The sequence below is a fragment of the Ambystoma mexicanum genome, chromosome 2q, assembly GCF_040938575.1.
Source record: "Ambystoma mexicanum isolate Mex_15411 chromosome 2q, UKY_AmexF1_1, whole genome shotgun sequence".
NCBI classification, from domain to species: Eukaryota; Metazoa; Chordata; class Amphibia; order Caudata; family Ambystomatidae; genus Ambystoma; species Ambystoma mexicanum.
In genome coordinates this window covers 622,331,105-622,356,896 of record NC_090924.1, presented here as the reverse complement: position 1 = coordinate 622,356,896, position 25,792 = coordinate 622,331,105, and the positions used below count along the sequence as shown (strand labels likewise).

At 42.9% G+C, this 25,792-nt stretch overlaps 1 protein-coding gene across 5 annotated transcripts in view; it reads right to left on the bottom strand.

Annotated features, from left to right (window-relative positions):
- The window catches only part of BFAR (bifunctional apoptosis regulator), a 799,780-nt gene that overhangs the window by 143,854 nt on the left and 630,134 nt on the right, over nt 1-25,792 (bottom strand). For 2 of the 5 annotated variants that reach the window (XM_069647783.1, XM_069647784.1), the window contains one exon: nt 21,198-21,263. The exons of the other annotated variants lie outside the window; for them this stretch is intronic. In XM_069647783.1, the coding sequence (XP_069503884.1) occupies nt 21,198-21,263 (66 nt within the window). The remainder of the gene's footprint in view (nt 1-21,197; nt 21,264-25,792) is intronic. 5 annotated transcript variants of the gene reach the window in all.

Sequence of the window (25,792 nt, the reverse complement as noted above, 5' to 3'; positions counted from 1 at the left end):
ATTCAGTAGGAGCCTTTGAGGACTCTTCCATCAGTCCCCAGCTACATCTTCAGGACGAAAGAGGCAAGAATTAGAAGCTACTTACCATCTCACCTGGAAGGCCTCTGCCATTCCGGACATCACCTTTGGCGTTCTGTCCCAATACATTGTCGCTTTCAGGAATACTCTGCGACCTGCAAAGAAACAAAGCACAGGTCAGTCAACTTGCAAGGATGCTTTCAGCACCGCATCTAGCGCATCCTTACCTTCTCGAACTCAGTTGTCGGCTTCGGCAATCTCCATCAGCCTCTGCAAGACAAGAGAAGAAGGTTACTTGGACATTCATAAATATAGACTATTAAAAAAACACTAAAAAGACTTACCTGAAAGGTGGAGTCACAGCCGGTGTGGACTCCAGGCAAACGCCATTGAAGTAACTCGGCGGATTAAGCCAACAACGACGCGCCCCTGCCTAGTACGGCAGGACGGAGAGTGCGGCATTACAAAAATCAAGGTGAGCAAAGCCCCAAGGGGAAACTACAAGGGAAAACTGGAAGGTGGGCCGCGGGAGAGAAGGTCGCTAATCCCCCCCCTTCCTATCTTCTAGAACTGGTTCCTGGCAGAACGAAGTCCGGGGAAGGTGCAGAGAAGCCAGAGGTGTCCCAGACCAGTCCAGAGGCGTCCCTGTGGATACAAGGTGAGCGTTACAGTATCACCGTGCGGTGTGTATTGGTGGGGGAGTGTGGTGCCCTTGCCGCAGGGTGTCTTCCCCATACCAGGACCACTGGCCTGTCTGCTAGGGTCGGGGGCTGGCACTGGGGAACGTGGAGGTTCCCAGTCTCCCTCGCCGACCAAAAGGACGGCGTTGTGCCGTTGTTGGATGCCTCTTCGACGTCCATGGCGTGATGGGCCAAACGTTAAGTTCGGCTGTCTGGATTTTCGGTCAGAGAAGCTTACAAGCCCAACAATGCACTTCGTCGTGGTCTCTATTCAAGCAGAGGTTACAGACCCTATTCTTGTCGACCCACGTGAACTTTCTATTGCAGGAGGGGCAGAACTTTAAAGGAGTACGCTCCATGATATATCTAGGCAGCTGGGCAACTATGGGAAAGGGTGGCAATATACATGTTTATGACCACCCCCCACTCTCCCTACTGTAAGGCCGAGGCTGAAAGGGCCTTCCAAGGCCGAGTGGCACCGTCTAAGTCTCCGTCCGACGGTCTGCTTCTAAGTCTTCTTCAGTCTTTATCGTGTCGAGACACAGCGTCGGCAAAGGACAGGAAGGAACAATAACTTAATAAAGTTGGACGGCGTACGCCGAAAATGGACTCTTCTTACATTTTGCGACCGCTCACGATGGCGGAAAAAAACAATCTGAGGGACCCACACGCGTGAGAGATCATGGGTACAGGGGATGTCACAATAGGGATAGTATTACTGGCAGGCTCTATTTCGACACCCATTTTCAAGTTTTGAACAACAGCTTCCACTAGATGTCGGCCTATGCATAGCATGTGATCTAAGCAGATTTCACAAGCATCAGAAATATATATATCCATCAGTAAGGGAGAGTCGATTCAAACAGAGGAAAGAGCTTTGGTCCGCACAGATTTGATCCTTATTTCCCCTGTACTTATGTCCACCTTGCCTCTCTGGACGTATTGGCAGGTTGATTGACCCAGACTATAGTAGGAGATGTTAAAGTGTTAACGCAAAATAATGAAAAGAAAGCATACCAAATCAAAGCTGGGGAAAGGATAGCACAAGGTATATTGGAGCGCGCTATGTTCCCAAAGCTCGAAGAAGTTAATTATGAACAAACCGGAAGGGGAACTCAAGGGTTTGATTTTGAAACAAAAGTAATTCCTGACTTAGCTTTTGCCCAGCATAATGATCCTTTGCTGACAGAACCTTTTAATCCAGCAACAAGCTAAGAAGAAGGAAGGAAGAAGGGTGGTCCATTTTCTTTCTCCAAAATAAGGGGTTGCTGTATAGAGGGAATATGGATCCCTGTGGTAAATCCAGAACTCAAATTGTGATACCTTCGAGTCATAAGGACATTGTGCTGGAGATGGCTCATGTTCATTTGAGGGGGGACATTTGGGAATATCTAAAACCGCAGCACAGATTGTGAATCGATTCCATTGGCTCAGTATTTATGCAGATATCAAAAAGTTCATAGCTACCTGTGACTAGTACTAAAATGCCACCAACTACTCCCTTACAAACTTGCATTACACAATTGTACTAGTTACATGTGCTTTTTCCAAAATTCTAGAAATGTAAAGCAGTTCAAAAATGCATTCTAATATCACACAAATGTCGATATTGAATTCTTAAAATACGAGTTGGGATTAAGATTGGTTTAATATCCTGACGTCGCAGTCCATTCAGCCTGACGTTGCAGTACATTCAGCCGACATGTGTTTTTTTGCCACAGCGTCTTTCTCAAGGCCTTATCAATGAGTGAAGGTGCTCCCGTACCATTATAGTTGCTAGTTAGGTCAGATTGTAGCAGTTTCTCAATTATTCTCCAAAAACTTCATACGGTGTGGTTCAGGTTCAGCTATTTATGAAGCCGTTTTTGCAGTTGTGGATCAGGTCCTCAATTATAAACCTAGTTTAGAATTCTAATGTCCTGTAATTAATCATCTCACATGGCAACCCGTGTGTTTGAGCCAAATCTTAAACCAACAACGTCAGGCTGAACGGACTGAAACGTCAGAATATTAAACATATCTTAAACCCAACTCATATCTTAAGAATTCAATATTGACATTTGTGTGATATTAGAATGCATTTTTAAACTGCTTTACGTGTCTAAAATTTTGGGCAAAGTGTGTGCAACTCGTACAATTTTGTAATACTGTTATTTGAGGTTATGGGTAGAACCTTCCTGTACTAGTTTTGCAGCTTGCCATAAGACTGACTTTTTAGGTTACAGCACACTGGCAATCTGGCCCACCCAATTTCTTGTTCTTTTACCGATTACTGATGTTCCTTTTTCCTGAATTGGAATGGACATAGTGAGAACATTAGAGACATAGGGCCTCAATCCGAGTCCGGCGCTAACCAATGGCGGTAGTAGCGCCTTGGTCGGCACCGGACCCGTACCGGCACCGCCCTGGTGGAATGGGAAAGTACTGCCCTATTCCGAGTTGACCAGGGCGGTAATTTCCCATTCCCCAGGGCTCTTCCCCATTCCCAAATGAGCCCCCATAGGACTCAATGGGAAAAGGGAAATGGCAAATAACCGTGACCGTACTTTACGGTCACCGTTATTGGCTAAAAAGCCCCTTTGCGCCCTCGTCCCCAACTCCTGCTAAAAGCAGGCGTTAAGGACGAGGGCGCAAAGGGAACACAGAATGTGGCGGTAAGGGATTACCGGCACCGGTCTCGTTAACGGTGACCGGTATCCCTTACCGCCATACTCGGAATGAGGCCCATAGTAATTGGGTAATAAATACATCCTGGTTATTTTAGATTATGCAACCAGGTATCCCGAAGCCTTCCCTTTAAGGAATAATAATACTCAGCAAATTCTGAAGCATCTATTACCATTCGTCTCCCAGACTCGGTTCCGAAAAGAAATTCAAACTTATGAGTAAACTTATGGCTGAGGTAAAATATATTCTTCAGATTAAAACCTTAAGAACCTCGGTTTATCGTTCCCAGAGTGATGGGTTAGTTGAAAGGTTCACACTTTAAAACACATTCTAAAGAAATTGGTTGAAGTAGACTAAAAGAATTGGAATGTTATGATATATTGGGCCTCATTTGCAATCAGGAAAACTTTCCAGTCATCTACTGGAGTGCCTCCCTTTGAGTTGTTGTATGTAAGAGAACCTCGAGCTGAGTTAGACATGTTGCAGGAAAATTGGGACGAGAGGGAGAGAGCCACCCAAAAGTTGAGAGAACAAGTGGCCGCGGTAAGGAAAATGGTCAGGAACATTTGAAAGAATGGCATGACCGGAAAGCATTGATGAGATACTTCTCTATAGGGCAGAAAGGGTTGGTCCTTCTTCCCTCATGTGATAAAATGCTATCTAGATAGATTGGACCATATGAGGTACTTGAACAGATGGGACCCTATAATTACAAAATATCACAGCCCGATCAGAAGATAACTCACATCTATATTATCAATTTACAGAGAGTAGAATGAACCTATGGAGAAAGATCCCTCTATCATTGATACATTATTTCCACAACTGACCTAACTAAAGGTTATTGGCAAGTACCCGTTAATCCAGCTGACAAACCCAAGACTGCTTTTTCTACTCCTCGTGGGCTGCTTCAATTTAAATCACTGCCTTTCGGGTAGCATGGAGCCCCTGCTACTTTCTAGAGATTAATGGATCAAGTAGTAAGACTTGTCATCTTTTTGTGGAGCTTATATTGATATTATATACAGCAAAACACGGCCTGAACATATGTTCCATCTATAGCAGGTTACCAGAGCATTGAGGAAAGCAGGATTGACCGCTAACCCAAATGAAATCTCGATCGGTCAGATCTGTGATATGATACTTGGGATTCTATGTCTGGAATGGACTAGTGCAGCCCCAAACGGATAAAGTTGATGCGGTATTGAAAACCTTGCCCCCCCCAAAACAAAAAAAGTGTTAAAAGCTTTTTTTGGGTCTCGGTCATTATCCAAGGTTTATTCCAAACTTGTCCTCCATCTCTGGGCATCTTACTAACAAACTTAAGAATGTAGCCCGCAAAATTTGAAGTGGCAACCATAAGATCTAAAATGTTTTACCAACTTGAAACATGTACTATGTAATAAGCCTGTTTTGAAAGCGGCAGATTTCAAACGACTCTATTTTACAAACAGAAGCTTCCCATATTGGTTTAGGAGCTCCATGATGGCATAGAACATCCAATCCATGTCAGAAGTAATTTGATCGGGAAAAGACCTATGCCACTCTAGACCTGGAAGCCCTTGCCATCAAATGGGCATTAATACACTTTAAATACTATTTAACGGGACAGAGGTTCAGATGAATTAGTGATCATGCTCCTCTTAAATGATAGATATACAGCCTTATTGCTTCTCAGTGGAACATTGGAAAAGACCAAGGCAGTGTTGATTTCCTTTCCTGATTTCCGCTAGACGCTGAAAAAACCAGCGACATTAGGGGGAAGGGTATGTGATGAATCAGTAGGAATTCCTCCCAGAAACCTGGCCTAGGGCCCTTCTCATGTGGCGAGGAAAGGGGAAACAGCACTTCCTGATCCCGACCCTGGGGGTTGTTTTCTGTGGGACGATCACATGGAGGAGGGGTGGATCAGGCCAGGAAGACCTGGAAATCCCCCTGTTTAACGTTCCCTGTAACCCCACTTTTAATTGCTGTTTGCAACACAAAAGTCAGAAAGTATGATTTTGTTGTTGCGGACTACAAGTCTGAATCCCAAAAATACTGGGACAAGGAAGAGGGCGGAAGAGTCATGCTGTAGAATTAGTCAGGTAATTAAGCCCGATACCCCACACCTGAGTGAAGCAGAGGCGCTTAAAAGGCCCCCTAAGGTGCAGGCAATTAGAAGGACCTGAAACTGTGGCTGGAGTGTATGGAGTGTATGCAGTAGTAACAACAGTAGAAGGAAGAGGGCACAGTGTTGGCAACCCAGACCTAAGGGATGCCGGGATTCTGATGCACCAGATTTCACCTGCTTGCCCTCGGAGGGTCCTGTTCCCACGAACTCCGGTGTGCAGAGGCTACATAGCAGAAGGCGTGCAGGAAGGCTGCATTTCCCCATGTGAGCCTAACTGCAGAGATTGCGCAGCAGAAAGCGTGTCGGAAACCGTGGCGAGGAGCTTCCCTGAAGCTTTGGGTCTCAGGAGTGAGAGGGGCTCCTTAATTGAGTGGCTGGACCAGAGACGCCTTCAGCAAGAAAGGGTATGGGTCCCAATTGAAGCCAGAAGTTGTAGAAGTTGTGTTGCAAGCGGGGAAAGGAACACAGAAGCCAGTGAGTCAAACCAGGCATTCAGCGACCTTGCCCAAGCACTGCCGGCAACAGTATCCAGCTAAATAATCACCCATGAATGCGTATAAGTGATGTGAAGTTAATCGCTGAGTCTTTAACAAAGGAACACTTGAAATGTAGTACTCAAGTAGGATCTAGTATTCCCTCCTTCGCTCGTGTGAGAAACAAACTCTACGAAAAGCAATTGTTAAACTTTAAACCATGTAAAGCACATGAAGTGGTCGCGTGTGCCTAATAAAAAAATCTAGGAGGAAGAGCAACCACTCAACCTTTCTTAATAAAACAACAACTGCTAACAATGGGAATGTCAAGTGTTTAAACATTATTTGGAGTTGGAGAAAGCAAGCATTGCCCAAGCCAAGAGTGAACAAGATATTTTCCCGATTGAGACTGAAACTAACCTTTCCCAAAGCCAGAAAACAGTCTAAAACAGTACTATGTGTGAAATAGCATTTCAGCATTGCCTAAGACACAAGTGTGCAAGCATGACCTGAAGCCAAGAGTGTGGCAACAGAGTTTATGGGTAATTGTGCTGGCTAACAGTTGGTAGACGGATAAAGGCAAGGTTGGGAGAGCGATACCCGCTACTTCAAGACACTCTTTGATGTTGATGAAACCTACATTGCCAAAGACCATCAGAGAAAGAGAGAAGAGTGTCCCAAAGGCAGTTCTAGGTTGTTGTCGGTTGCAGACAGACAAAAAGGCAAATAGGATGCCCCTTTAAAGGAAGGTTCAGAGGAAGAGTGCTGTATCTACTTTAAGGTGTTGAAATACCTGAAAGGGAATCTTGTCATAACCAAAAGCTATCTGAAGTCACAAAATACTGAAGCTGTGGTGGAGTATTTGGTTGTCAGTAGATTTGAGATTTCAGTAGCACAAATGAATGTGGAATACTATGCAGCAAAGAGTGGGGGCCCCTCATAGTAAACTCTTGTAGAACTTAACTTGACGTTGTTGAAGTGGAATTAGAAGTTCTGTGAAGTCATCCTGACAAAGATACTGCGTCTCGTAATCTTGCAAAGAGACATACTAAGCATTAACCAAGAACTGTGTTTCATTAACATTTACAGAAGTTGTACTTCTTTTGAACTGCAGCAATTCTTCATGGATAACTGGAAGTGGTGGCAAAGAATCGTGGCTGGGAATACATTGATTTTATTTTGAGGAAGTGGAAAGTCCTTATTGCACCAAGAAGAAAAGCTTTGCTGTTTTTGGAACTTTGGTTAACAAAACTTTACTTTGACAATGACACAGAACTGAATTGAGACTTAATTACACACATGGATTTCCTGGTTTCTTTCTGTTGAACATTTGAGCTGAATTTACCCTGCATTCTAGGTTACTAAGAAGTTATCAAGAAACAAATATTATTGATGTTATTTGAATTGCCAAATATTTTTTTTGTGCATTTGATTTTTGAGTGTGAGGGCCAGACATCCTGTATTAGGGTGTTTTACTTTAGTTTTGATAGGCAGCTAAATCATTGTCAGAGTAGGTATAGTGAGGCTTTTGGTAACATTTATAATTTAATAAAATGCCACATTTTGAACAAAGTTATCAGCCTCACAATCCTGCCCCATCACTCCTCTTTACCCATCATTCCCTTGCTATGCTCAGGGACATCAGTGATTACTCAGAGGCTAAATCAGTTTCTTGGACAAAGAAAAAGTGAAAATGGTAACTCCAGCACAAATATTGACCTCGCTGAAAACGGTTGCTCAAAAGATACTCATTTCAATTTGAGGGAAAAGAAAATAGTTCAGCTACAACCAAAGGCAGGTCAAGAAATGTACTTCGATTATGGAATATTGTTGCATATTCACCAACAGGCTAACTTGGTGAAAACATAACTTGAACCTCATCTCATCCCTGATCACTCACACACGTGAACCCTTAGGATGTCATAAGAGAATACAGATATAACCAGCCTATAATATGCATAAGCTAGGTTATGATTCAAAATCTAAACAGCAACTCAATTTGCCAGTTAAGGTAAAAATGTAACCTTATTGCCCCCATATTTATCTCGTTAACATACACGTGTCATCACAGATTACATGAATAATTGCGTTTTAATGACATGACTGATAACATTTAGCATTCATGTCTGCTTTATACAAAAAACAGTAGACTAACTTATATTTTGGGTGAAATATAGTCACCATCGCCTGGCTTAATGTGTGGTTACTCCGTACCCTTATTTAGCCGTAGAAGTGCATGGCTCTGGCTGGCAGGATGTATAAGCACAACCACTATTCTATTTAAAATCATATCCTCCTTTTCATGTTTTCTCTTATCCTTACCCAAACTTTCCACTATTGCACAAAACCGTACCAAACTGTAGGTAATGTTTATTTAGAATAAACACAAAGATACCCAATTAAAACCTTGCATTTAACAGTAATAACTAAATACAATAAGATAGTATTAGACATACAGTATAACAAACATTGAAAAAAATGAGTTTCCAGTTAATTCCAATTTTCTTTTTTTATTGCGTTATTGGTTGTTCATGCTCAACCTTTCACAAAATAAGAACTGTTCATTACAAATTTACAATCATAATTCATAAAGAAATTCGTTAATAACTTCTATTCAAATTTCCTGCTAAAAAACATACCATAATATACATCGATTGACTAATTTAAAAGAGAAATTGTTAGAGGCAATAAAGATCGTAAAGAAATCAAACAGAAAGGAAAAATAAAATAAAAGCAAAGAGAAGAAAACAAAAAGAATCTAAGGAAAGAGAATGAAATAAGGGAGAGACATAGAAATCCCAAAACATTACCACCTTCATCTAATCAGACCAGCTTGATGTAAGATCTTGATCACAGCTATAGTAACAACAACAGTTTCTTCAGCACTGGGTATTCTCGCGAATAAATTCCCAGTCTCTAAAAGGGCATAATTATGTATGAATCGACACAGCCAAAAAGATCTATACATTTTTCAAGATGGACAATTCAGGAGGATGTACTCTATTCTGCATTACATTCTCGTTCTTACATAACATAACTATTGCCGTTTTCATACCAGAGGATCTGACCTGACAAATTTCATGGGTTGGCAACAGATAATTGGCTGGTCCAATAGCCATTTGGGAATTTTTTCAGCTATTTTGGGAAAGCTCCGAGGGGTTCTTCGAAAGGAGATGGGCTCCTGTAAAGTTTATATACTCTCATCCATGCAATTGTTGTCATTCGTCAGTCGTGTCTAAACAAGATCTTTTTTGCCTCATTTAGATGGTCAATGAGGTCACTGGAATACAACTCAATTCCTCTTCACACCTGGTCTGCTCTTTCCCTAAACTTGGTCAAAGACCCCATTGTCGTGTGTTTCAGAGTGTCGGCTAGCTCTTCAAAGAACGATCCCACCAAGGGGACCAGTAACCTCCTATACAAAGACAGAATCTTCCAATCCAGCGTGCAGCTCAGTGATGCTAAGCCCAGTTCAAATTTGAGCATAGCTATTGGCACACAATCACATAAGCTCAGGGCACACTTTCACAACCAAGACTCCACCTTATCATACGCTAGAGCTCAGTCCATGGCCGATCTCAGTGCTATAGCAATTTTAGTGCTACTTTAATTTTATAGAAAGATAGTTAAGGACGGATCAAGAACCTACAAAATCGGATTCCAATTCTCTTCATCTGTGCAGCGGCCTGTGTCTCCTTGGTCATAATACGAGCCATGAAAATAGTGACGTTAACTGCATCCATTGTAAAATCCAGGCAAGTAAGCGTTTGAGTGGGACCTGGTGGCTGATTACCCACCCACCAACTATAAAACATTCTCCTTTTTGGAGAATTTATAAACCTGATAACATTGCTTTTTTTCTCATTGATGCAGAGTTGAGACCTATCCAGAAGGAGGCCATAAGGTACGGGACAAATAAAGAGGAAATCCACGGTGGAGCAAATGAAAAAGAAGAGGTTGAACAGGCCGGGAGCCAATACACAGCCCTGACAGGGGCCCCTACTGGCCCCAAAGCTCTCTGTTGGCTCACCCCGCCCATTCAACTGAACGTGGAGAAAAGTATGCTCTTGTAAATGAACCAAGATTGACAGAGGCCCATGTATATGCCCGTCCCTCAACTTGCACTGTAAAAGATTTCGGTTGATGCAGTCAAAGTCCTGCGTATAGTCAATTGCAGACATATAGAGTGGCAACCTGCCTTTCCTCCATGATTCTTCTTTTAGCCAACCCACAACACGACCATTTAATTCCGAACTGAACCCCCTTCACAAGCCGGTCTGATATTTCTGTAAACGGTCAGATAAGGTGGCCTAAGCATCCAGGTCAGAACACGAGAGCTGCAAAAATCTTGCTCTCACTATCAAGAAGGGAGATGGGTAAACATTGTCTGCAATGGCTCCGCCTCCCTTCATGTAAAGGGACATAACAGCATTGCACCAGGAAGCAGGGATTTCTCTTGCCGCCAATACTGCACTAAACAAAATAAACATGGTCTTTGACCAAATCGCTGGATTTGCTTTTAAAACAGCATTCAACAAACCTTTGGGGCCAGCATCCCTGGAACTAGATGACCTCTAATTAGGCATTCAATAGACTATTAATACAGACAAATGCCATAGGACATATGCCAGATCGATATAATTTCCTGCTGTGGTGTCCTATATACATGCAGGAAGTGTTTCACCCACACTCCCTCTTCTAAAGGACTGCTCTGTTGACGGCCCTGTGTTATATTCATGCCACCTATCAGTTCCCAGCAATTTCTGGAGTCATGCTGTGCAAAGATTTGGAGCATTTTTGCCTCTTCATGGTCCAATTTTTCATTTTTTGTTTCAATTGTTTAGATTTAACTAAGTATGCCTCTGGTCCATAACCACACCTTCTCCGCACCATCACTTCTAAGGTCTTTCTTTTTATTTTGAATTATCGGGTCAAAATAGTGGGTTATTGTTGGTTTAATGATCTTATTTTCTCGAGGCATGCTTTTAAATCTATCAAGGAAAGCTTGAAATAGACCTGGTTTTATACCGGCTGTCCTTGGCTCCAGGGTGGATATTGTAATAAACTCCTGTATTGAGGCTTTGTAAATATTTAGTAACATGGTCAATAGATCTGGAAATTCGGTTGCCCCTCCGATACACTACCAAATGTGCGAGCCCGGGGTTAGTGGCACAAGACTCTTCGTATCCCATTCTTATTTTAATCATTTGATGGTCACTGAACTCCGTCTCAACAACCCTCATCTCCTCACAGAGATCAAACAGTGTTGGTGAGAGGACAAAGTAATCCAAGAATGAGAATTTATGACCCGATCTCCACTTTGGCCTTGGTGGAACATCACCGCAAGTGGAACCATTAGTAATCCTCATGTTCCATATTTTAACAAATTCCCCGCATAATTTGCTTTCAGCCACGGCTCTCGAGTTTGAGACTTTCCTGTCTTCCAGCTTCCTGAAGGAACTCGGCGGGTAACCAGTGCCAGTCCTGGTGATTTTTTTTTCTTTGCCATTTGTGGGTGAAGTAAGTTAATTCTAATCGTGTGCACTTTGAAAAAGCTTAATTTACCAATTTCAAAACTGCATGAAAAATGAACCCGAAATTTGCCAATGCGCTGCATATACATGCTACTAAGCATATGACTTATTGACATGTGCATTTACCGCATTGGCAGACTTCATGAGTGCACAATCACAATTTATAATGGCAATTGCTGTTTTCCATATTCAAGAGGTACCAATGCAACTTTAATAGCGTTATCTGACTTTATTTGTATAATATTTCTTTAGTTCAGAGGCGCAAAACATTTACAGGGTACTGCATCTTTAATTCGACAATTTCTAAACTAGTAACACATATTAGCATTTAAAGTAATTCATTCTAGGCAACTCAGCTGCTCAAAGAAAAAATGTAGCAGCAAATAGACTTGCTAACCACTAATTTACGAGAAAAAAGCAAATCAGTTAAAACTGAAATGCCTTAATGATTCAACATGAAACAGGTCTTGAAGACGTGTAATGCTTCTTTACATAATTGCGTGTCTTATCAAAAGATATTTTTAGATTTAAAAGTTAATTGGTTTACTTGCATGCCAAAAATAAATTGAGAAACACACTGTCGCTAAACTTTGCTCCTTTTGCATATTTACTTCACAGTGCAGATTCAACAGACCATACCCCAATCAGCCTATGAACAGGAAATAACCACATGCGTCTTAATTCTATGTAATCGCTAGAAAAGTAAGACATAGCCAGTAGTCTCTAATTGCCCACAGCAACAGAATCCCACATTAAGCTCTGTGTTATGTCATTTTGCTATCAAAGTTGCCAAGTGGCAAAACTCTGAGGTGGAACATCACAAAGTAACAGGCACCTTGGGTTAAATAAGGTCAATGTATGGCTCTTTGGCCAGTAAGGTCTTGACTTTCATATCTGACCGCCTGTCACAAGAGCAGACTGCTTTGATAAGTACACACCATCACACAACGTCCAGAACCTTTTAAGTCGTCCAAAATCGGACATGTCTGAACACGGTGGAACCACAAATATGAGCTCCAATACTGTAAAGCATTTCTTCCACACATGCGCACACATTCTTTAGACTATCCCTTAGGGGCACAGCAGAATATATTTTCCATGCCCAAACGCCATAATTTAATCCAAAAAAGCAGGATATTTCAGTAATGGAATGGGCACACAAATTCAGGACTAATGCAAACTGAATATGCATGCTCGGAGAGCACAAGCATATAATCTAAAATTACATAAGTATTCTCTTGAATATCGTAATTTTTCCTTGAACACAGTGGGCAGCCAGATTACCTCTGAGTGTTTAACAATAGAATCATCTTCGTACTAGTCATTCAATTTCAGCAATCCTTTTCTGCATTTTTCAGGAATTCACCTCCAGCTTTCAAATACGGATTACAACTAAAAACAAATCACCATCAAATTAAATACACAGGATAGACAGCACATAACCATGCGCATCCAAAATATATACAAACGTTATGCCGCCCTTCCTTCCAAATGTAGCCTGTTTTCTCCTTTTTAATTAACATTACTAGTCTAATCCGACAACACTCATTTTGCTCCGTACCAATGAGTGGCTTGAAACAACTGTACCTACTGCTCCACATAAGATTTGGAAGTGTGAGTATTTTACTCCCCATTTCTTTTAAAGTTGGGAGTAAAATGATTTTGGAAGGAGTAAAAACGTAACTCCAAGAGTATTTTATAAACTAGTAAAAATGTTTTTAACTGAAAAACAGAAATGTTTTATATGTATTTCTTTGCACTAAGTTATTCATACACATTAAAAAGATTCAGGTTTGCTTCTTCCAATTAAGCAGTTACAATAGTAGTTTTTTCCTGTGGTACTACGTGCACTACTGGTCCAAACATCTCCATGGAGCTGTGCGGGTGAAAGCAGGGGCACACAAATCTACATGTCTTTTCCTATTTTTAGTTGGGAATATTTTTACTCCCTATTTTTTGGGGCGTTGGGGGTGGGAGGGAGTATTTGCCCATTTTTAGGGAGCAAAAGTGGCTGATGCACCCCTTACCTGCAGGGCGGACTGTACCATGTGGCATCTCAGGGCACACTACATTCCTGCAACTAGACTTCAAATACACTGAGGATATAAACCAATGGAAATACACAAATAGGAGGAGGACTGCACATCTCCAAATCACATGCTATAGTCCTCCACCAAAGCCTATAATGCCATACACTGAGCATCTTCACATGACCGCTCTTCATTTTGCTTGGTAAGTAAACTATATTGCTATGCCCCAGACATCCCTACACTATACCCCAAACATACTGCACCATGTATTATCCCACCATTCCACAAGTAAAAAACAAAACCACCCCCCGATCAAAACAGATGCTATTCAAAACACATGCTAAAACATAGCACACATTTTCCTATACATAATACACTTGCCACTAGCGGATGGCTAGTTATAATGTACTCTTAGCGAGTAACAAATGGTGTGCTGTATATGTATGTGAAGAACTGAGGGGGCAAATGACTTGTTATACCCGTTGTGAGAAACCAAAGGGTATCTCGCGCCCGCTAGTCCTCGGGGGACTTGTCATCCAGGTGGCCAGGACACAGCCATCGCTTTTGGATCCAGTTCCTGGGGATGGACAATGGTGGGAGGATCACCTGGGTGAGCGGTCTTCGGGAAGTGGGGGCGAGGCATCCGGTGGTGAGACACGGTATCCCACCCTCTTGTTTATCTGATCCATCCTATTTTTTTGGATTTTCCAAGTCCCAATCCCCCCCACCCCTTTTTACACAAATACTGGGCCGAGGAAGAGGTTGGCAGAGTAACCAGGCTAACCCTCTCACATCGTACTGGACATGTCCCTTTAATCGGGTCAGACAAAGTCAGGCACTTTACTCCAAGTGCATTCACCTAATACCAATTAGCTCTCCTCACACAAATAAAAGGCAGCACCTAAAGAGACACTCTGAGCAAGGCGAAACAGGAGTACAAGCAGAACTTCTGGGACGGAGGCACACCTACTGAAGCAGAGCAACGGACCAAGGGACAAGAGCAGCAGGCCGAAAACTCCAAGAGTTCCCTACTGGAGGTTGTTGCCGCCGAAAGGCCATGAAACACATGTGGAGAAGGTCCGATCCCACAAGTGAAGACTGCATTGTATTTCAAGGACGCCAGTGACCCTCCCGGTGAACAGCAGAGTTGGGGAGGCGAAGCCAAGCCTATGGTACGAACATTGACTCGTGAATTGGAAATAGCAGAAACAAGAAAGATGCACACAGCCGGTGAGTTGGCAAGCGACCCGAGAGACCGGTGTGTGTTAGAGCGAATGAAGTAGCAACATTATATCGCAAGTGAAGGTTGCACGGATGTGGATGAGATGCAAAGAAAGGCAGACCTATGAATGACCTCTGAAGTAAGGATAGCTGTGAGATCAGCGATACCAAGTAACAGAGTGGTTCGAAGAAAGGAAGTAGCCCACTCGAAAGGCTCAGTGAAAGGTACATTGTTTGAAGCAATAAAGGGAATGCACAGCAAAAGTGAAGTAAGCAAGTGTAAACGTGAACTTTGAGTCGAAGTGGTCCTGCCATCGTCTGTAAAGAAAGCCACGCACAGTTGAAGGTCTGACATCTGAAAGTGGTCTGAGCCCGACTGAGGAAGAACCGAAGTATCAGCTTGGGGAAAGGAGCCCCCTTGCAAGTTTGTGTTGAACTTTGATGTGAGAGGTCTGAGCCCGACCGAGGGGAACCTTTGTGAACTTTGTGTTGAAGTATTATTTTTGGAAATCACGAAAAAGGGACTTTAACGTGGAAAGCCAGGCAGGCATCAATCCACGTTTTGGAACTGTTTATAGTCTTGGAAACCAAGCCATAGTGTGTCGTCCTGCCTACAAGGACCACCTTACTCCGTGAGGTATAACGTGGGGAAGAGAGCTGGTTCAACAGCATTTATTCTTTTGAACACTGATTTTTCCTTTGCATACAGGTCTCCTTTTTAGACTTTTTGTACAAGATATAGGGCAGAGAGTAGGTTTGGTTAGCATAGGCCATTTTGATTTGACAGACTCCACTAGAAATGTTTTATCGTTTGACGGTTGAGACTACTCCCATCTTAGTTATAGAGTAACACCTGGTTTCTCCAGCCCCAACATTTTCAATAAAGATTTTACACATTGTATCCATTGTATCAGTGTCATACATGGGATACCATGCCTTCCCTACACTGTCAAGGAGCCTGCAACTTGAATTTATTTACTCCTGCATATATCAAACAAAACACATACCCGCAGGGACAATTCAAGAAGTTCCACCTCATACAAATCATACAAACATTAATAATGCAAGTGTCCCAAATCATAATCTACACCATCCCCTAAGTCATTACCACATTCAACCTTGTCCACACACTAAAGAGAAAACATATGTATAAAACGGACAGTGACCATCTTAGATAGTATTTAAAAAACATGCCCCCACTTAGCACCAACTATACATTATACAACCAAGCCAAAACCACACTGTTGCATACCTTACAACTGAAAAAGCTCATTTTGCATGGACATACTCACTACATCCATTAGCCCATCACGTTCGCAACGTACACAAACAATATCGAAAAAAGCATGCATTAGACACACTACCACGAGAATCACCCATTCCAAATTATCATAAGTTATTGCACAGAATGTATTAAGCCACATTTTATACAATACTGGAGGCCTCCCCCCAGGTGCACCAGAACAACCTGCACATTTGACAGAAAACAGACAACCTATTCAATACCCCAGGTATAGCACATGCAAAAGCAACTCTTTTTTTACAGTACATTACAACAGCTTACTGCAGGCAATTAACATCGATAACACATACTGCACTATCCAAAAAGCATATTCTACATCATTACAGATATTCCATTGAGGCTATACTTAAACAACCATTATATGCGCTACATACAATGAAAACATGGTTTGATCTTGTGACAAAGCTGACTGCCCTTCTTACATGAGGACTCAACAGAAAATTCTCCTAAATACTGAACCAATTATGAATAAGAAGAAAGAAACACACATGGCACTGACTGTTCAAAGAGTTCTGGCAGCTAGATGCTTAAAGTAGAGAGTATTTAAACTCACACCAAAAACACAGAATTTCCAAAGTAACATTACATTTGATACAGATCAATATTGGCCAATATAATCAAACCGTCCCATTGGGCCCATTTCACAAATCTCTTCACCAAAACAAATCTGAGATGATATATACACGGCTAACCCAATTTACAAACACTTTTCAATCATTATCATAAGTTAAATCCAAATATCAGCAGTCCACTTGTCACAATAAAATGACCACACTAACACCTCTTCAAATTTATCTCAAGACACATACGTAAAAAGCACAAAAACATCTATTATCTGAAGCACAAGTAAAAATGAAAGAACTGGATAGCTATTGCCTCCCTTTACACAACAGATCTTACAATTTCATTTTAATACAGACCTAGAAACGAATACATAATTCAAAATAATAAAGAGTGTAGACGAGAAAGCATCCACCCCAAAACAAGACCAAATTCTCAGAGTAAAATATCCAATTTGACCCATACAAATTAAAGAATGTATCGCTGATCAGTAAATACTGTAAACCACATAAACCAAAACACATATTTTAAACTTAACATTGTTCATTAAGAAAACCATGGCAATCAATACATTAATCACCAAACAAAACCATTTTCCTAAAGGCAATTATACATGCACCAATAGCAATACAATGCAAAATCATTTCTCCTAAAATCAACTTATTTCATAACAACTTCAACGCACACAAACCTTTGTGACGTGTGCAGTCTCCTAGTCTCCTGTTTAATTTGATGTTTTCTGCTCCCAAACCACCATCTGCAATCCCAAAACTGAGTCCTTTCAGACCTTAACTTCACCCAAATAACTCGGAGCATAAAAAAAAAACCTTCCTCTTGAACTTCTGCAGACATGCCTAAACACCAAAAAGAACATTTTCAGTGTCTTACAAAAAGAGAAATAAATCTATTCAGTAACTCACCTCCCTCCTCTTAGCTAGGGATGGGTAGCTATACTGGTAAAGCGATGGTCTGACATGAGACTGCACTTTGTAAGCATGACCGTCTTTGCCTGCCTTTCTTCAGAGCTCCATAAATTAAGTACCATTCAAAATGGGGCAAGAACACTTGTCATTACAATGTTTAAAAGCTGGGTGAGCCCAGCACGAAGCATTATGCAAGAAAACAATACTATTTTGCTCACACTCAGTTTGCCCTCTTATCACCTTTGATCCACAGGGAATCTACAGACATTTTCCCACCAGCTTCTTCGTTGGTCCACTTGCAGTCCCAATTCATTCACGCTTTTTGATCCACTCAAACCACCCAACCCTCTAGCAGCATTCCCTCTGTTTCCCCTGCTGCCCCAGCCCCTTTACCCGTAGCTTCCTCCCCTAGTATCCCCAGCTCATGCGGCTTCCCCTCCCCCCCTCAACTCAAATCAGTCCCAGTCATCTCCCGTCATTACCTCTTCTCTTCTTGCAACCACAGCACCCATTGCCCTTTTCCCACCACCCCACACACATCCTTCCATGCTGCCTTCTGCTCACCATGTATGGCCAGCCTCTCTGGCCTTTCTTCCTTGACTCAGCCCAAACTCTCTCCGTTTCACCTCTGGCTCTGCTCCTCTTTCACACACAGCCTCTCTTTCTGCTCAACCCAGAGTTATCCCCTAAACCACACATACTGCAGTGAACACGGCAGAACTAGCTCCCTAAACTGAATATATGAACCCTACATAGTCCTGCTTTAGAGAGCAGAGCTACCTCCCTAAATCACATGTACTGGAGACCTTGAAAGGCCCATGTGTCACAAGACGACAGAAGATTACAGGCAAGCTCACATAGCCAAGAAGCATGTTTTCTTAGCATTGGGGTCTAATTCCAAAACAACAGCAACATCATTTTCTAAGTCTCATACCAAAAATCATGCAAAACTGGCTAAAGCTGTAATTATTAGGGCGCAAATCAGTCAACCCGCCTCCCCCTCTTCTACGTTTAGTAGTGTAAATAGCTATTAAATGATAGTACATTCCTGGCTTCAGGAGAATAACAGCTTACGCCTTGTGCACATGATCCTCCAAGAAAGCGTCTCCCCATCACTGGAATGATGACCCTTAAAATTTGATGAATAATTGTTGCCCGTTTTTTTCCACTTTCAATATTTAGCTGCTGCACAAAGTTCTCCAACAAGTTTGGGCAGAGATAATTATCAAGCAATGGACCAGAGATACTACAAATTCAAGACTACAGACATTTTAGACTGATCATCTCAGATGCTCTTCATTTGGGCCAAGGGATGGTGCACTCAAGGAATCCATACTCCACATGTTTCCTGTCCATTTCATTGTAAAGCACACTTGCAGAATTTCAGCATCACCCTGAAATCAAAGTTATGGAAAGACCTGAGCACCAGGCGAGTGGTGGCTGGTGGGTGATGTAGGGTCAACGGCTCAGTGCACTGGAGTTTCAGGCTTGTGAGAGTCACTAGGGTGGACATATGGAAGATACAACCGTGGATGTTGGCCTCTGCCCTGATCAACGCTTGATAAATGCTATTTGTTGCTCCAACAAGGATTAACATGATGGGCAAAAGTTCATTTTTGCCCATCAGGTTAATGCTTGTTTGCCCAAAAGAATATATTTTTTTTCTGGTTAAAATAAACATCCTTAAACAGTGTTCCACTTGAAGAATAAAACAAAAAGGTATTAGTGAACAGAGCAGGATTCTCCCTAGCTCAAGTGGCTGGAGATGCATGTCAAAAAAACAAGATTTGCTACAATCTGCAATTTCTCTGCTTAACGTGCCTGTTTTGACCATCCCAAACCAACTGTGATTCAGCAATTATCTGGTTTGTAGTAGAGCTTTAGATCTGGGTCTGGAAATTTGCAAAAGGAGAGGATATACATACTATGTATTTGGAGAAATGGGCATATTTTGAAAGTCTGGAATATTTATCATTATAGCCAGTGAACAAAGGCGATTGAGAATCAGAATGTAGATAGGCGGTATACATTGTTGATGGTCTTGTTAAAAATTCCCATCCACATTAAGGTTACATTCTGTAAATGTATCGTGGCTGAAGAGATGACGAAAATCACACTACCCAGTTAAATTGGGACAAGTGGGGTAATGGAAGAGAGCTAGACTGTCTGTACGCTGTTGTGAGAAACCTGAAGGTGTCTCACTTGCTAGTGCCCGGGATCTGTCATGCAGGTGGCCAGGACACAGCCATCACTATTGGATCCAGTTCCTGGGGGGGGGGGGGGGGGCGGATCACCTGGATGGGGGCTACACAGGGAGTGGAGGTGGGACACCGATTGGTGAGACGCGGTACCCCCTTCCCTGTATCCTTTTCCCCATCCTACCCCGCAGCATATTCAAAAGTTCTATCCCCCTGCCCCCTTTTCCGACGCAAACACTTTTGCACTGTGAAAGACAACGGACCAACACCTGACCCGGCATGTCCTAACACAAGGGTCAGGCAATTGACAATAACTACGCACAAATGACAGCAGTTTCCTTAACCCATAGTGATAAAAAGGCAAAGCACGAGAGCATACTGCGAGAAAGGCCTAACACACGAGGAAACAGCCACACCGGACCAGCAGTCCAAACGGAGGAGAAAGGCAGCAAGTCCTGGAGGGGCGAAGGGGGAGCTTCCCTTGCCCTTTTCAACCTAGACCCTCGAAGCCTCAGAAAGGGAAATCATAAGACTGGGAAGTCCAGCTGGCATGGGACAGGTGTCAACGGTACACTGGGGCCTCCCCGCTGATAGCGCAAGCAGGGATAAGCGATTGCCGCTGTTGTGTCGTCATTGACTCCCGAGATTAGAAACTCCAACGGTTCAGCACAACCGGTAAGTCGGAGAAGACCGAGGTCCTGCCATCGTTGAAAGGAACTGAAAACCTGTGTTTTGGCGAGGCCCAGGAGTGTGCTGTGCTCAAAGGTCCTGACCTGTCCCGTGCTGAAGACGTGGGGAAGGGAGCCGAGCCCTACCATCCTGACTTATCATTTGAACACTTCTTTATTTTCTTGTGAACATTATCCCACACTACTTTATAACTTAGTTTTAAGTATTATCAAGAGTGTCCTTTTTAGTATAGACCCTTTCTATTTGACAGGACACTACTAGGACTCCCTTATTTGATGGTCGTAGCTTGCTCCCATCTTAGATTTAGGTTTAGATTAGGCATTTTTCTCACCCATTATACAGTTTAATAAACACCCTTCAATTGTGATCACTTGTATCTGTCTTTACTGTTGCCACCATGAGTTCTTTACACTGTCCAGAGCAGCACCAAGTTAGATGCCATAAAATGTGATCCTTGAGCGAACAAGACTTGGGTTGGATCAACTCAAGGGTGCAACTACTGTTTTTCATGGATTAGTGATCGGTGACGAGAAGTTGCAAGCAGGCAACTTGAGGGCTTTTCACAGCATTTTGATAGGAAACCCAAGACAAAACATATTTCATCAAATTTAGTGAAAGCACAAACTCTGCATCAGTGGAAGTTACTATGCATCTTCATCATATATAAACTGGTAACTTAGATACAAGTTAATCACTCTCATAATTCAGTTAGTCTCTAAACGTGTTCATGCAAGCTAAGTATATGTCAGACACATGCAAATATGCAAACACAATCCAATCTTAAACCTGCACTTTCTGTCCAGGGTTGTTGAACAGATCTGGTAGCACCTTCCAGCTGAATTTCTGAGCTATCTGAAAGTTAGATTTCAGACCAAGTTACAAACAGAAAAAAACTTAAGATTGGAAACTGACGCAGCAGTGAATTCTATTGCAGCTGTTCAAAGCAGTAACAATTATCCGTGAATAAGATTTAGAATAAGGAAGCATGCAGGTATAAAATGGGATGAAAACATCTTGTAAAAGCAAGACAGCACACCATTGCACTAGGTTCGAGTCACTATTAAAGCCACGTCTTCCATAAGTCAACATGGTAATCTGTACCAAATGAGTTGGTAGCATAACAATTTTATAAGGCTGCACTAAACGTATATATTAAATCCTCCTATTCAGTATATGAGTTATGCCATTTTATGTTTTTCAATTCGGGAAATGCTTTTATATTTTGAAATAAAAGTTCTGTGTAATAGTAGGTACTCGTATCTGTATTGGAAATAAACACTATCAACAGCTGCACCTTAGAAACTTTGCACTTTAGGCACACAGACGTGAAACATCATGCAATCTTGGGTATGGGATTTTTATACAAATCCTTCTGCTTCAATAAACCTTGAGGGTCCCATTATCTTTACATATCCTGAAAGTAAATATTTCATAGCATGTCACCTGACAATGCTTCACAAAACCAAGACTAGGCTTCTCAGCAGACATTCCATATTTCAATTGTTGTACTTAACACAAGAAAGAAGTTTTGCTGGGGATTTTATTATTTGACGCTTTTTTGGTTCCTAAAAATGGATTATTTACAAATACACAAAATTGACTTATTTAGGACACCTTCCACTGGTGCCCGTCGCAGCAGCATGTTAATCATAAATGCACACTGTGCTGCAGTTAGACCATGCAGGAAGTGCAGTCATAGCATTAACTGTAGCACCACCAAATCGGCCATGCTAGCTCTGTCGTGGCTAACTGTTAAACCTGGATTAGACACCTCTCAATCTGTATATTCTTTTGACTAGACTTGTACAGTTGTAGTATCTAATCAACTTGTGGGCTCTGTTTAATACATCTCTACTCTCGTGACGTTACCACCTTTACTCTCTCAAGGGCCTCCTGCCAAAAGCTGTCCACTTTGGTGCAGGCAACCAAGAGCTGGGCAGAGTTTGCCATTGCTGTCCCACATTTACAACAAGGTTGGGGATCAATAGGTGAAGCTACTTCATCCTTACAGGCATCCAGTACAAGCAAACGCATATATTCTGTTCCATTAGCCTCCATACCACATGGATGCTGGTCTTTGGTATGACCCTCATTAACAATGACAAGGTTTCAGTGGACCTCACTATCCCCAGTTCATTTAGGCAGCTTTTCAGATTCCTAGAGCCGCACAGATCATGCCTACTCCTTGTGTTACAATTGAGCCTTTTGTTATAAATTCAGCTATAGTGTTCTGTGGCAATCCGAAGTACTCCTTAGCCAACTCCAGACTTCTGTCACGTAGGTTACATGTAATCTTGAGTTGGGTGAATGCCACAGTTTTTTTCCTTCATAAGTCACCCGGCCTCGGCAAACAATCCCCGTTTTCAGCAATTTGTGTACATCAGAGAATCTTTGAACTTGCTATTGCATATTGGCATGAGAATAGTCTCTTAAATATTCGTTCTGGTTATGCTTCTCACTGCCATGAGTGTATTTTGCATCAGATCCTCCTGCAAGGCCCTTACTCTTTTCTTTTATGATCCCCAACCAGAGTATATAGCCCTGTTTGCCAGCGGGCAACAATTCATCCTCCATTTCCACCTATAGGGCTTATCTGCATGATGCTGACCCAGACCACCTCCAATTGAAAGAAGCCAACACCCTCCCCACACACACTTTTCACTGGGGTCTAACCCTTTCAATTAACAACTCTGTTTTCCTACTATCCCAAATCACGGGTCAGGCCCTGGAGTGGTTGACCTCCTTCCTCTTGGACCGCCCCTCCCAGGACTAATTTGGTTCCTTTCTCTCCGGAACCTCTCTCTACACCTGTGGCATTCCCCAGGGCTCTATCCTTTCACCCTGGTTCTTCAACCTCTACTTGGCCCCTTGGGCCCACCTGTTCTCTACCCTCTGCTCTAATGTTCAGTGGTATGCGGATGGCACTCGGCTCTTCTTCAGGTTCCCCTCAGCCTCCTCTCCTTCCTTGCTCATTCAGGACCGTCTATCCACAATTCAGGATTGGTGCGCCGCCAACGACCTCTGCCTTAATGCTAGTAAGACAGAGATCCTTCTCATTGGGACCCCTGCTATCCCTCTAACTTGCTGGCTGACCTCCCTGGGCACTATTCCTTCACCTTCCTGTGAGGCGAAAAACCTTGGTGTCCTCTTCGACTCCACTCTTCTGCTCTCCTCACATCTTGGACATTGCAAAGAAGCCCCACTACCAGCTTCACCTCCTCAAAGGTACTCTTCCCTTTCTCACCTTCCCCCAGAAGCTCCGTCTCCAGAGCCCTGGCTCTCTCTAGGCTGGACTACTGCTACAGCCTCTTTCTCCGATTCCTCTAATCTCTGCAACTAATCCAGAACAGGACTGCAAGACTTCTCCTTGGCCTCAAGCCCAGGGACCAATCTCTCCAGCCCTGAAATCTCTCCACTGGCTCCCGGTGGCTGCATGGATCAAGTTCAAGACCCTTTGCATTGTCCAAAAGGTTTACTGGGGCCAAGGACCGAAATACATACAACGCTCTCTTCTTAAATACCTTCCTTCTCGAGCCCTTCACTTAGCTACCTCCAACTCCCCAAGGGTGAGCCGCTACTCCAGACAGACTTTGGGTAGATCTCTATCCTCTGGAATGGCCTCCCTGTCCCTCTCAAGCTTGAGCCGGATCACCTGAAGTTCTGGAAGCAGCTCAAAACGTTCCACTTCTCCCCTGCTTTCTCTCTCCCCCCCCTCCCCTGCTGACTTACCTGGCTGATTTGTCTGCTGCACTGACTGGCTGCTTGGCCACCCTCAGCATCTCACTGGGTACCAGGCTCTCTCTTGATCAGTCACTCCTGCACTGCCTCTGGGCCTACCATGCAATTAGGGGCTGTAGCTAACCTCTACAGTCCCTTGCCTCCTTGCACTTAGCCAGATCTGCGCTGCACTCGCTGCACTCCCTACTCAGACCATTGCTGCCCTGTTCCCCTTCCCTCTCCCAAACATTCCCCCTTCACCCTCTGCTCCTTACACTTCTCGTTCTCGCCCGATCTCAATGACACAAGGCCTAGTAAGTCTGTTTGTCTTGTCCTCCCATCTGTTTTCCCTCCCTGGTCTTGTCGCGCCTAGAAACACTTGTGTACAGGCAAGTATCATAACAATCCCTGGAACATCTCCTATTGCTCAGCCCTACCACAGGCTCCACTGGGATGTAACACCAAGGTTTCAGTAGAGACCAATACCAACAATACAACCTTTGACAACTCTTACATTCTACCTCACTGCTGTGGTAATTGAAGCAGAACCTTCCAACAAGCTACACAGTGAAAATGTGTCTACAATTCTACTTTAGTTCAAAGTGGCGAGCAATGGTCAGGATCTTTCTAATTGCTAAAAAAGCACCCTTGAACCATCTGGAAGCAGCAAACAATCTCAGCAATATGCTGCTCATGTTGAAATCTAAACTCTCTCATCCAACAAGTAGATCAGGCCATTAGCTTTCACAAGGACCCCAATTTCATTATCAATGAAGGGTGTCTGGATTTCTCCAGCGATTCCATTCTTTCTGTACTTCAGCTTCCCAAATAGTGATTGAAAACAATTCAGAAAATATCCAACATTCTGTGTCATCACATCTTTGAGCTCTGAAGGACTTTGGGTCTTCTTCACTCGTTCATCAAGGCCATATTTCGAGTCCTTCTCACTACCAAGCATTACAGACCTCAAAAGGCCTGTCCACCTCCCCATGGGCTTACCTACTGAGATATATTTATGTTACCCGAGAAGCAAGAGAGGAACTATTAGACCCGTGTCCATGTGGAGGTCTAAAATAGCAGGGACTACCTGGCAAATAGATTATGTGTGAATGGGAGGGCAAAGGTTATTGAGCAGGCAGTCTCCTAACCTATTAAAACCAATAGACATGATAAGCTCCAATTGTACCCAACAAAGGTTGGAATATATTTTTTATTTTTCAATTAAGTGAACGTCATTACTCTCAGATAATGGTTGCAACACCTCGCTGATGTTGCCCAATAAAGGCTTTGTGGCTCCTCCTTTTCTCTGGCATAAGGGATGCGACCTAGGTCGGGCTGGCCTGCTCCTTTTGGGACAGACGCAAGACTGATTTGCATAGACTTACACCTTCTATAATGCATGGCAGTATGGTTAGAATGGTTGCTCAAAGAAATGTCAGAGGTTATGGTTGATTACAAATATTCCATCTATTACTCTTCCGTTTTATCACAGGTGACTGTGCCATGGGTGGGCTAATGGGAAAATCAGAAGTGTATATTGATATTGCTATTTTATTTCTATCGCGCTCGTAGACAAGTGTTTCAGAGCATGACAAGGGAGGGGAACGGGGGAGAACAAGAACAGCGATCTTACTAGGCCCAGTGACATTGAGAACACGCAAGTG